Consider the following 12,162-nt stretch of genomic DNA (forward strand, 5'->3'; position numbering starts at 1 on the left):
TTCTACCATCCACTGCCTGAAAAAATGTTTCCTAACCTCTCTCCTAAATGGTCTGTTTCTGACTTTGAAGTTCTGTTCCCTTATCCTAGCTATCATATCAACAGCAAGAATCTCTCTTTTCTACCCTAACAATTCCTTTCAAAATGCCAAAACCTCAATCAAGTAATCCTTTAAACTTCAATACTTCATGGTATGTAAGTTAATTTAATCTTCCCTCAAACCAAAAGAACAGAACTGAAGAAGGGTCACTAGACTTGAAACATCAACTGTTTTCTCTCCACAGTTGCTGCCATATCTGCTGAGTTCCTCTATCAATTTCTGTCTTTGTGTGCGACAACATTTTTTTTTTTACTTGATCACCATACTTAATGTATATTGACCCCTGATTCTTTTTGGATCTTCAATTCCTGGCTTTTCAGCATTATCCTATTTTTGGTACAAAATGAATGATCTTGCACAACCCTATGTTGAAATCTGACTGCCACAATTTCACCCACTCAATTAATCACTTGAATCATTGGTTTTATTGTCAGTATAAGAAACAAAGAAAGAACCACCATTTATATAATGGTTTCCTGATCTCCGGTTGTTCCAAAGTGCTTTACAATCAATATTTTTGAAGTGTGGTAACTGCTGTGATGCAGAGCACATTGTAGGCAATTTTCTCACAGCAATGTCCCATAAACCATACTGAACTAACAAGACAAAACAGCCAAGCAACAAGGAGAAACCATGCCATATTCCGTATACCTTTTGATCCATTCACACTCAAAGAAAATGACAAAAGAAAACCATCCTGGCTCCTGAGCCTGAATTGTTTGCCATCCAAAAATGGGATGCTCCATTTCCAAACATCTCGGCATTCAGGGAATTTATTAAGGGTTATACAAAGGAACAGTTGAGTAGCATCTTACTGCACAGAAATACCTTGGATTCCAAATGAACGACTTTGAGCGTAAATGGGAACAGGGGTCATGCTTTTAATCCTGAGATCCGTTTTAGCATTCAATCGTATGCTCATTTTCAATTACTGTACTTGCCTTTGATTCAGATTCCTTAAAACCATACATAGATTAGAGCATATCAATAGGCCATTTGGCCTAACTGGATTGTGCCCATGGTTAAACTCCCCATGTGCCTACTTCTAACCCTCTTCCTTTTTATCAAGCAAACTTTGTTAATCGCTGTATTGAGAACATTAATTATCACAGAATCTAATCTTATTTAAGAGGAGATTGTTCCAAATTTCCAACCATTCGTGCAAAAGTGTTTTGTGATTTTAGTACAGTGTATTAAGATAACATAAAATTAGAAAAGGACATGGCATTAAAAGATGAGACTTGAAAATAAAATTAATCATTAAAAATAGAAGGGGGAGATAAATGATAAATTACTAAAATTTAGAGAGGTATCTGCATGTACTAAAATGAACTGGGGAAAGACAACTGAGGCACTATTGCATTTATGTTTATTAGAAAAGGGAATAGTGCTAGAAAAATTAACAGACAGCAGCTGTCATCCTTTTTTATTTAAAAAGATACAAGTCCAGGGAAGCATAGGCTGAGTTGCTTAACACTGAGTAACAATTTCATGTTCTATAGAACATAGAACAGTACAGCACAGGACAGGGCCTTCGGCCCACGATGTTGTGCCGAACTTTTACCCTAATCCTAAGGTCTATCTAACCTCCACACCTTCCTTTTATACTATCATCCATACGCCTATCTACTAGCTGCTTAAATGCCCCTAATGAGGCCAACTCCACGCCCCGACCACTCTCTGAGTAAAGAACCTACCTCTGACGTCTCCCCTATATCTATCTCCATTCACTTTAAAACTATGCCCCCTCGTAATAGCTACCTCCACCCTAGGAAAAAGTCTCTGGCTGTCCACTCTATCTATACCTCTGATCATTTTGTACACCTCTATCAAGTCACCTCTCATCCTTCGTCGTTCTAAAGAGAAAAGCCCTAGCTCTCTCAACCATTCCTCGTAAGACCTTCCTTCCATTCCAGGCAACATCCTGGTAACTCTCTTCTGCACCTTTTCCAACGCTTCCACATCTTTCCTGTAATGAAGCGACCAGAACTGGACACAATACTCCAGATGTGGCCGAACCAGGCTTTTGTATTGCTGGAGCATAACTTCACGGCTCTTGAACTCAATCCCTCTATTAATGAAAGCTAACACACCATACGCCTTCTTAACAACTCTATCCATCTGGGTGGCAGCTTTCAGGGAACTGTGGACATGAACCCCAAGATCCCTCTGCTCCTCCACACTGCCAAGAATCTTTCCATTAACCCTGTATTCTGCTTTCAAGTTTGTCCTTCCAAAATGAATCACCTCACACTTTTCAGGGTTAAATTCCATCTGCCACTTCTCAGCCCAGCTCTGTATCCTTTGTAACCTAGAACAGCCCTCCGCACTGTCCACAACGCGACCCACCTTCATATCGTCCGTGAATTTACTAATCCACCCTTCCACTCCTTCATCCAAATCATTTACAAAAATCACAAAGAGAAGAGGATCCAGAACAGATTCTTGTACACCACTCGTAACTAAGCACCTTGTTGAATATTTTCCGTCCACTACCATGCTTTGTCTTCTAGGGGTTAGCCAATTCTGAATCCAATCTGCCACATTTTCCCCTATCCCATGCCTCCTTACTTTCTGCATGAGCCTACAGTGGGGATCCTTATCAAACGTCTTACTTAAATCCATGTGTACCACATCCACTGCTCTACCTTCAACCACATGTTTGGTCACCTCTTCAAAGACCTCAGTAAGGTTTGTGAGGCATGATCTACCCCTCACAAATCCATGCTGACTATCACAAATCAGACTGTGCCTTTCCAAGTGATCATACATCCTATCTCTCAGAGCCCTTTCCAATAATTTGCCCACCACTGACATAAGACTAACTGGCCTGTAATTTCCGGGGTTATCCTTATTCCCTTTTTTGAATGAGGGAATGATATTTGCCTCTCTCCAATCTTCCGGCACTATACCCGTGGACAGTGAGGACGAAAAGATCATAGCCAAAGGCCCTGCGATCTCTTCCCTTGCTTCCCATAGAATCCTTTGATAAATCCCATCAGGCCCGGGGGACTTATCTATCTTCAACTTCCTCAAAATTCCTAGCACATCTTCCTTACTAACAGCAACCTCCTCTAGCCTACCAGCCTGTTTCACACTGTCCTCCTCTACAACTAGGTCCCTCTCAGTTGTGAATACCGAAGAAAAGTATTCATCTTTGCTACCATCAAAGATGTAATAGAGAAACATCTAATAAATCAAAAATATGAATAATTGCTAAAGTTTTTAAAAAAGGTCATGCTTCACTAACCTTATTAATTTCTTTTGAAGTAGTAACAGGAAAAGTAGATAAAGATGTACAAAAATCTGTTTTTTCCCAATCTGATTAAAAACAAAATAATATCCGTTTCTATCAGCCTGGTGCCAATGTTATTTTCATCAATGCATGAATGAACTTTACACTTCCTGTGTCAGTTATTGTTCAGGTGTCCAGTCAAACAGTTGAGAGTACTAATCCAGAGATACAAGCACAAAATTTAGGCTGACATTTCAGTGCAGCGTGAAGCCAGTGCTGCATTGACTGTGTAGAGACTTATGCATGGTGAGTTCGGCCATGTTCATGTTTCTCTCTGATCAATTGATAACACTCCCACCTCTGAGTTAGTAGGTCTTGTGTTCCAGCTCCATTAAAGTGGCTGGATTTTTTTTTTTTGGTTAACCAATCTGAGTTAAAATCAACAATTGTCCTACAATTAATTGTTGTTTGTAGAAGACAGAGTTAAGTGATCATACAGTCAATGGGTCAGATCTAAATTCTGCACTCCAACCATCCATTTACAAACAGTTGCAATTAACAACTAATAGGGGGTTGATGATCCAAAATATCTCTTCTCATCAATGGGAAGTCCAGCACATCAGTGCACATAATAAGGCTGAACCACTGCATCCATCTTTGGCCAAAAATGTTGAGTGGATAATCCATCTGGGCCTCTTCCTGAGGTTCCCAGCATCATAGGTGCCAATCTTTAAACAATTTGTTTCACTCCATGGATATGCAAAAGGCTATGGGGCCTGACAACACTCCAACAGTAATGAAGGTGTGTTCCAGAATTTTCCATGACCCCAGCCAAGTTGTTCTGGTACTGCACAACACTAGCATCTATGTGAAAGTGTGGTACATTCCCTAGGTATGTGTTCACAAACAGCAGGACAAATCCAACCAAGCAAAGTTCCATTCCATCTGCCTACTCTTCATCAGCAAAATGATGGAAGGAATTGTCAACCATCTTACCAACCCACATTTTCAAAGGAATAACTGGCTCACTGATGTTCTGTTTTGAGCTGCACCATGGCCACTCAGTTCCATACTGCATTACAACCTTGGACCAAACATGGACAAAACAAGCTGAATTCCAGAAGTAACTGTCCTTCATATCTAGGCAGTATTTAGCACAAAGCTGAAAGAACTGCTGGAAATCAGAAACAGAAACAGAAATTGCTGGAAAAACTCAAGTCTGGCAACATCTGTGGAGAGCATCAAGAGTTAACCTCTCAGGTTCAGTGACCCTTCTCCTGCCCTGAAGGGTCACTGGATCTGAAATATTAACTCTGATTTCTAGCATTTAGCAGAGTACGGCATCAAGTAACCCCCATAATACAAAGTCAATGAGAATCGGGGAGGAACTCGCTGCTAGTTGGAGTTAGATGTAACTGAAAAAAAGATGATAGTGGCTTTGAGATCAATCATCTCTGCCACAAGACTTCTCTGTAGCCATTCCTCAAGGTAGTATGCTGGGCCCAACTATCAGAAGTGGGGATATTTTCTGAAGCTTGTGCAGTGTTCAGCACCATTGCAACATCCCTGATAGTGAAGCAGTCCATGTCCATTTGCAGCAAGTCCTGGGCAACGTCTAGGCTTGAATGTGTAAATGGCAAGTAATATTCATGCCACACAAGTACCAGGCAATGATCGTTTCCAGTAAGAGAGTATATAATCATTGCTTATGCCATTGAATGTCAAGAGGCATTGATATTTTATTTTTAACAATTCATTCATGGAATGTGGGTATTGCTGTATGGGACAGCATTTATTGCTCGTCACTAAATGCCCTTGAATTGAGTGGCTTGCTAAGCCATTTTGCAAAACATTTAACAGTTCACTATATTTTTGTGGGTCTGGAGTCACATGTTAGCCAGACAAAGTAAGGCTGGCAGATGTTCTCCCCTAAAGAACATCAGGGATCAAAATGAGATTTTACAACAATCAACAATGATTCCATGGTTGTTGTTTATACCAGCTTATTTGTTGTTATCAAATGTAAATTTTCACCATTTGACATATTGGGATTTGAAGACATATCCCCCAAACATAAGTTTGGCATTGTGAATTGCTGGTCCAGTGACATGACCACTGTGTCACCACTTCCCTTGAATTCCCCATTATCAACATCCTCTGGGTTACCATTGACTAGAAACCGAACTAGGCCTGCAATTTACATACAGTGGCTACAAGAGTAGGTCAGAGGCCAGGAATTTTGTGGGAAGTAACTCACCTGCCATCTCCCCCAATCCCTGTCTGTTATCGACAGGCACAAGTCAGCAATGTGATAGAGTACCCTCCATTTGTCTGGATGGACAGCTCCAAAAACACTCACTAAGCTTGATGCTGTTATGCAAGGAATAGAGGGATATGGACCAAGGGCAGGCAAAGGGATTAGTTCAATTTGGCGTCATGTTCCGCAGAACATCGTGGGCTGAAGGGCCTGTTCCTGTGCTGTAAAGTTCTATGTTCTATCCAAGGCACAGCAGGTGACTTCACTGGCACCCTAACCACCATTTTTAATATTAAATCCCTTCACCACCAACACACAGTAACAGCAATGTATACCATCTAGACGATCCAATACGATAACTCACCAGGACTCCGCCGAAAACACCTTTCAAACCTATGACCTCTACTACCTAGAAGCACCACAGCAACAGGTACTTGGGGTCAATACACCTGCAATTTCTAAGTTATACACCATCCTGACTTGCATGGTAGTGCCATCCCCTCACTGTTACTGTATCAAAATGCTGGAGTTAAGTTTCTAAAAGCACTGTGATCATCCCTACACCCCAAGTTACAGTGGTTCAAGAAGGCAGCTCACCACCACCTTCTCTAAGGCAATTAGGAATGGACAATGGTCTAGTTAGCAACACCCACCTTTCACAAACAAATAAAAATCTCTCAAATTTCTACCAATCTTTCCATGTGGAAGTCTTTCTTAACTTTACTGAGGTTGTTGACTTGCTCGCTGAGCTGGCTTGTTCTCGTTCAGACATTTTTCACCAAACTAGGTGACATCATCAGCAGACCCTCCAATGAAGTGGTGTTATTCTACTCCGCTTGGAATTTATACTGTTTGTTCCATTATGGTGAGCAGTGTCATTTCTGGTTTTGGTCTGTATGAGTTTACTCACCATAATGGACCAAACAGTATAAATTCTAAGGGGAGTAGAATAACACCGCTTCATTGGAGGCTCCACTGATGATGTCACCTAGTATGGTGATGAAATGTCTGAACAAGAACCAGCCAGCTCGACAAGCAAGTCAACAACCTCATCCACAACCGGAGCTACAGATCTTTGCCAAAACTTTAATCTTAACTTTACTATTGAAAGACATGGCTCTAATATTCAGGCTATGTCCCCTACACCTAAGCACCCTACATAACTGTAATATCTTCTATCTATCTTATCAGTTCTCATTAATATCTCAAAATTGGCAGTCCCCATTTCCTACGTTATAAATAACTTGGTTTGAGTAAGTGCTTTGTTTAAGTCACTCTGTAATCTTCTTATTCCCAAGAAACAAAACTATGATTTGTGCAATATAACACTTGGAGTTTAGATATAATTCTGTTAATTCCATGCTGTAACACCTCCAGGACCAATGTATCATTTCCTAAGGTGTGGTCCCTACAACTGAAAATAGTTCTCCAGGTGTGTGGTATAACTCAGACTCTGTACACCTGCAGGGTAGGTTTTAACCCTTGTATTCTAGTCCTCTAGATACTAAGGCCCATATTCCATTATTTTATGTTCTTATCTATGATGTTTTAAAACCTATATACATTGACCTGCAAGTCTCCCTGTACAGTCACCGTTCCTAGCTTTTCATCACTTAGAAAGTACTTTGATTTATTCTGTTTGTATTTCCCTACATTGAAATCCATTTGTCACAGTTTTGGATATTCACTTGATATTCAGTATCTCTTCATAGTTGTGTACTTCCATTTATGTGGCTTCCAGTTTGACATCTTTAAGCTATCAGCAAACTTGGATATATGGCTGTCCATGCCAAATTATTGTAACTAATAAAATATAGCTAATAGTTAAAGCCCCAACACAGATCTGTAAGACATCACTTGTCATATCCATCAATTATGGTACCTGCCTATTTTCCCTGCTGTTCAGTCAATATCATAATGAAGACAATAATTTGCTTTCAATTACACAAACCTGAATTTTTGATAAGTCTCTAATGAGAGGCTTTATCAAATATCTTTTGGAAATTCATATAAATAACATTCATAGACATTCCTCAGACTAGTATTTCAAACACTTTTTTTTCTTCAAAAAATTCATTCAGGTTTGTCAGGAATAACCTGCCCTTCACAACCCAAGTTGGCCCATTCTGATTAGCTGAAAGCTTTTAAGGTGCTCAATTACTCTCTACTTTAATATAGACGTTATAAGTTTCACAAATTGGTTCACACACTCAGGTTTCCTTTCTCACCTTTCTTAAATAACTAAGTGGTCTGGAGTTTTCTCAATCTACATGAATTGTTCAATTGAGAGAATGAGAGAGGAATACAGTTTGGGCATTAAGGATTCTCTCCTTCCTGCAAAACCATGGGATGAAAATCACTTAGTCCTGCGCATTTGGCACTGTTTAGATTCATTACATTTATCAGTATTATTATTTTGCTTATGTCAATTTAGAAGAAGAGATTGAGTATTCCCTCTAGTGTCCTAATGAATGTTGTCCTTTCACCAACACATTGCAAACAAATTATCTGGTTATTATTGCCTTGCAGTTTGTAAATTGGCAGCCGCCATTTCATACGTTATAAACTACTTCGTTTGACCGAGTGCTTTGGGACTCCGAGATCCTGAAAGACCCTACTTCAATGGAGTTTTTACATAAGAAAGAAAAAAAAGTCTGAAAACGTCTTCATTTCATTCAACAAATTATCCATGTTGTCTTTTAAAAACATTTAAGTGTTTAAATACAAACTTTATGGGCAATAGAATAAAAATTTCCATGAAACCTAATGAACCAAGTCAATTAATCCGCAAATAGACAAACAATATGCCTAGAAGTGCGTGAGAGTACAATTTTCTATGTAGTTACCAGACCTTGTGACAATCCCAGAGAAGCCCTGTCTCCTCCCTGCATTTGTGGTTGGTGTACTTCCGTTCCTTTCTCTGTCTGAATGAGACACGCGTCTGACCCTGTACCAGCCCTGGCAGCCGCCAGGTCGGCGACAATCGCTGTCCAGATTACCAGAGAAGCAAAAGTGTAAAAGAATCCAACAAAGAGGGAAAATAAAGTAAGAGGAGGATAGAAACACACACAGCGAAAAGTATAACAAATACAAAAGTCAAAGTCTGACAGCTGGTTCATTCTTCAAATCCATATGGTGCAGCACTTGTTTTTCCACAGAGTGTGGGATCCTGTCTGTTTTGTTATTGTTGCGAGGATAGTCCCCTCAATCACTCCAGGACTGGAGCAGCTCCAGCTGATAGTGCGCAGCCGATGACGGGATATTGCTCGGTGAGTGAGTGTCAGTCAGTGCGTTGTTGCTGTGAGTGTTACACTACATCAGATACACTGTGACTCACTCTTACTGACATTGTATCCTCACCTCTCTCTATACTCTTATCTCTTCAGGTGTATGTCTGGTGTCCGCTTTCCTTCTTAATTATGTTAAGTTCTATGTCTTGATTCTCCATCTTTTCCGTTATTATCGGTGTGTTTGTTTGTTTGTTTGTTTGTTTGGGAGGTGGGAGGGGAGCAGAGAGTGAGACACTGTCGTGCTTCAACGCAGTCAGTGTGTGACAGCGAGCCAGCGGTGGAGATGTCGGATGACGACTCGAGGGCCAGCACCAGCTCCTCCTCGTCTTCAAGTTCTTCACAAGCAGCTGAGAAAGAGACGAGAAACAACAACGACAGCATCACCGGCGGCGGCGGCAGCAGCGATAACAACGGCGGCGGTGGGGGTGGTAGCGGCGGAGGGAGCAAGAGGAAAAGAGAAGCGAAGAACAACACCATGAGCAAGAACCCTAAGCTACTCACCACCAGCGCCAAGAGGTGAGTGCGGATGGCGCGGGCCGGGCAGCGCTGGTGGTTGGGGGGAGGGGGGCACGAGCTCCGGCCGTTGGTTTGGGGTGGGGGGGGGGAGGGGGGGGGGTCATGGGGCTCCTGCTTTGCTTCGCTTCTCTTCTCTTCTCTTTCCCCTCCCCCCACCCTCCGGGGTTTCCTCCTTTCTCTCACCCGCGACACGCCAGACTTCTTTAACACAGGAGGCTCATTTGCATATTAGCTAAGATCATTTTATACAAAAAAACAGGGCCGAGTTCTGACCCCACTGCCCCGGGTTTGCATTGCTGTCGCCAACTACTTTCCACTGGGCCGGCTTGTGCGGACTCTGCTCGCCGGGGGAGTGCGGCAATCGAGTTGGAAATTTTTCACTGTATTAGCTTCTTGGAGCTGTGAGAGGCGGCCATGTTTTTCCCCCCCTCTCGCTTTCTCGTACCGGCTGAGGGTCAACGTCTTTATTTTTTTCTTAACTTTTTGAAGTCGTGAAATTTCGGGGAATGTGATGGGAATGTGGCATTCTTAGGTATGCCGTGAGTTTTTAAAATGGTCAATGTTTTATGTTTGACAGAATCCAGAAGGAGCTGGCTGACATCACGTTGGATCCACCACCGAACTGCAGGTTAGTTATTTCTCAGAAAATAAATGGTCTGCTTTAATGTATGCGTTAAAAGGGCGTGCGATTTTTGTTTTATTTTAAAAATCTGGTTAATGAATTAAAGGAGTAGTGATTGTTGTATTGAAACAGAAATTGGGATTCAGGCCAATTTTCTATTTGTAGAATCAAATAGATCTTAAACGTCAGTACTTTGAAGTGAAGTTTCCCTAATAAGTTTCATTTTGGAAGCTTGAAACTTTCCTCCACGTTGAGGGGATTCCCATCAGTACTGAACTTCCTGGAAGATTCTTGTCCATCTGCATTTGGGCTGTTTCACAATTGTGATTTTTTTTTTGGTGGGAGGTACTGGGGGTAGTGAAGTGTTCTGGTTGTGTATGTGATAGATATGCTCATTTTTGATAAGTAAAGATTCTATCCTTCACAGATACCGCAAATGCGAGTAATTTGTCTTTAAATGATTTTAATCAATGCTGATAAGATGGTGACAAGTTCCCATCCAATGGATAATTTTAAGTCTCACCTTTCTTTTCAAAACAAAACTCCTTAAATTTTTTTTTTGACTGGTTTTGGAAGACCAGAATAAGGTCTGCCTATAATTAACTAATGTACAAAATGTGAGATAGTGATTGAGATGTTGTCACATTTTAGGACAAAACAAGATTCGCAGTTATGATGTCTTCTGGATTGTAGTTCGTTTTTGTTTTCTTGATGAGAACAAAAATGGCACTCAGTACCTATGTCGTGAAAAACGTTTAAAAATCATTTCCACTTGAGTTGGATCACTTCCTGGTTGTGGAACTCTTTCACTTCACTTATAACTTGAGCATTTATTTAAAACACCACCCTTCTTGGATATTAGTCATTGATTCATTTGTTGTATATTTGTCCAAGATAGAGCCTACAGTTATGTTGCGCATGAAAATTCTTATGTTTTATGAAGGAGACAATTGGAACGATTCCATGAACTTCGGGTCCAGAAATAAGTTTTACGATATTAATTAGGTTTCAGAAATGATATTGGCATGGGATGTACGCTGCACTCTTGGTATTCCATCACAAAATGGGTATGTTTTCTCTCTAATTTATGAGATAGTAAATAGATAAGTGAGTTTAAAACCTGTAATTCAATCAATCTATGTGATAGCATAAGCTGTGAATAAATGGGTGACAGTAGAATCTCAAAATTACTGAAATACTGCACAAAGCTTATGAGTTATAACTAAGAAATTTGAATAATGTTTGATTGAAATGCACTGGAGTGAATGAATGTACAACATAGGCATACCAGCTTTGGCCATACTAGTGTTTTTAGATACAACTCTGAGGTAGACTTGCTTCAGTATGTACATGCTCTGGCATTGCAGGCATTGGTGCCTGGTTTTGCGGATAACTGTGCTTGGTTTTGATTTCTCCCAATTTAAAACAAACTATTCTGTGATGATATAGGGGTTGGGCAGAAATATGGAAGGTTGAGTTAACCTAACTCTGACATGGAGGGGAAAGTGGTTTCCTTAAATGTGCATGAGAGTTTGCTGCATTGATAACCTATTGCTATGATAGTATAGGCACAGGCCCGCAGGATTGTTGGTGTTATTCTTAACACCTTTCTCGGACACTTGAATGAAAAGAAAAATTGTATGACATTACTCTCTGTTGTGAGGCAGCCAGATTGGATGCCATGGAGCAGAAAGCCACTTTAGTGCATTATCTAAATGTTGAGCAGGCAGATCAGTTGGATTTCCCTTGAGCTGGATCAGTTTGACACAGTGCTTTAGGTAAGTATAGATCTTCCTATCTAACTGCACCCCAGTATTCTTGATTTCTTTTTCTTCTATGCGCATATGTGCAAGGATGTGGACTCTGGCATGGAGCTGTTCTAGCTATGGCATTGAAGTAAATCTGAACATACAGGACTAAGAGAACTCTTCATGCAGCAGCTGCTGAATATTTTGCAAACTGAGATGCATGTAGCTACTGATCATCATTCCACTGAAGTGATGGCTTTGAGGGACATCACTGTCCATTCATCATTCTTGATGGACTCTGAAAGAAGAATGAAGAAGATTAGAACAAGTTAAGTACAAGGTTTCAGAGATAGTAGGAACTGCAGATGCTGGTGAATCTGAGATAACAAGGTGTA

The 12,162-nt window shown here is 40.7% G+C and overlaps 1 protein-coding gene across 3 annotated transcripts in view; it reads left to right on the forward strand.

Moving 5' to 3' along the window:
• Positions 1 to 8,266: 8,266 nt before the first annotated feature.
• The window catches only part of LOC109918272 (ubiquitin-conjugating enzyme E2 E1), a 98,657-nt gene continuing 94,761 nt past the window's right edge, over positions 8,267 to 12,162 (forward strand). Inside the window, exons 1-4 of one of the 3 annotated variants that reach the window (XM_048605919.1) lie at positions 8,267 to 8,636; positions 8,750 to 8,860; positions 9,090 to 9,397; positions 9,975 to 10,025. In XM_048605919.1, the coding sequence (XP_048461876.1) occupies positions 8,843 to 8,860; positions 9,090 to 9,397; positions 9,975 to 10,025 (377 nt within the window). In that variant the 5' untranslated portion in view covers positions 8,267 to 8,636; positions 8,750 to 8,842. Of the gene's footprint in view, positions 8,861 to 9,089; positions 9,398 to 9,974; positions 10,026 to 12,162 lie in introns of all 3 variants that reach the window. The other 2 variants (XM_048605912.1, XM_048605923.1) reach the window with 2 other exon arrangements.

This window comes from Rhincodon typus, chromosome 2 (assembly GCF_021869965.1).
Source record: "Rhincodon typus isolate 14 chromosome 2, sRhiTyp1.1, whole genome shotgun sequence".
NCBI lineage: Eukaryota > Metazoa > Chordata > Chondrichthyes > Orectolobiformes > Rhincodontidae > Rhincodon > Rhincodon typus.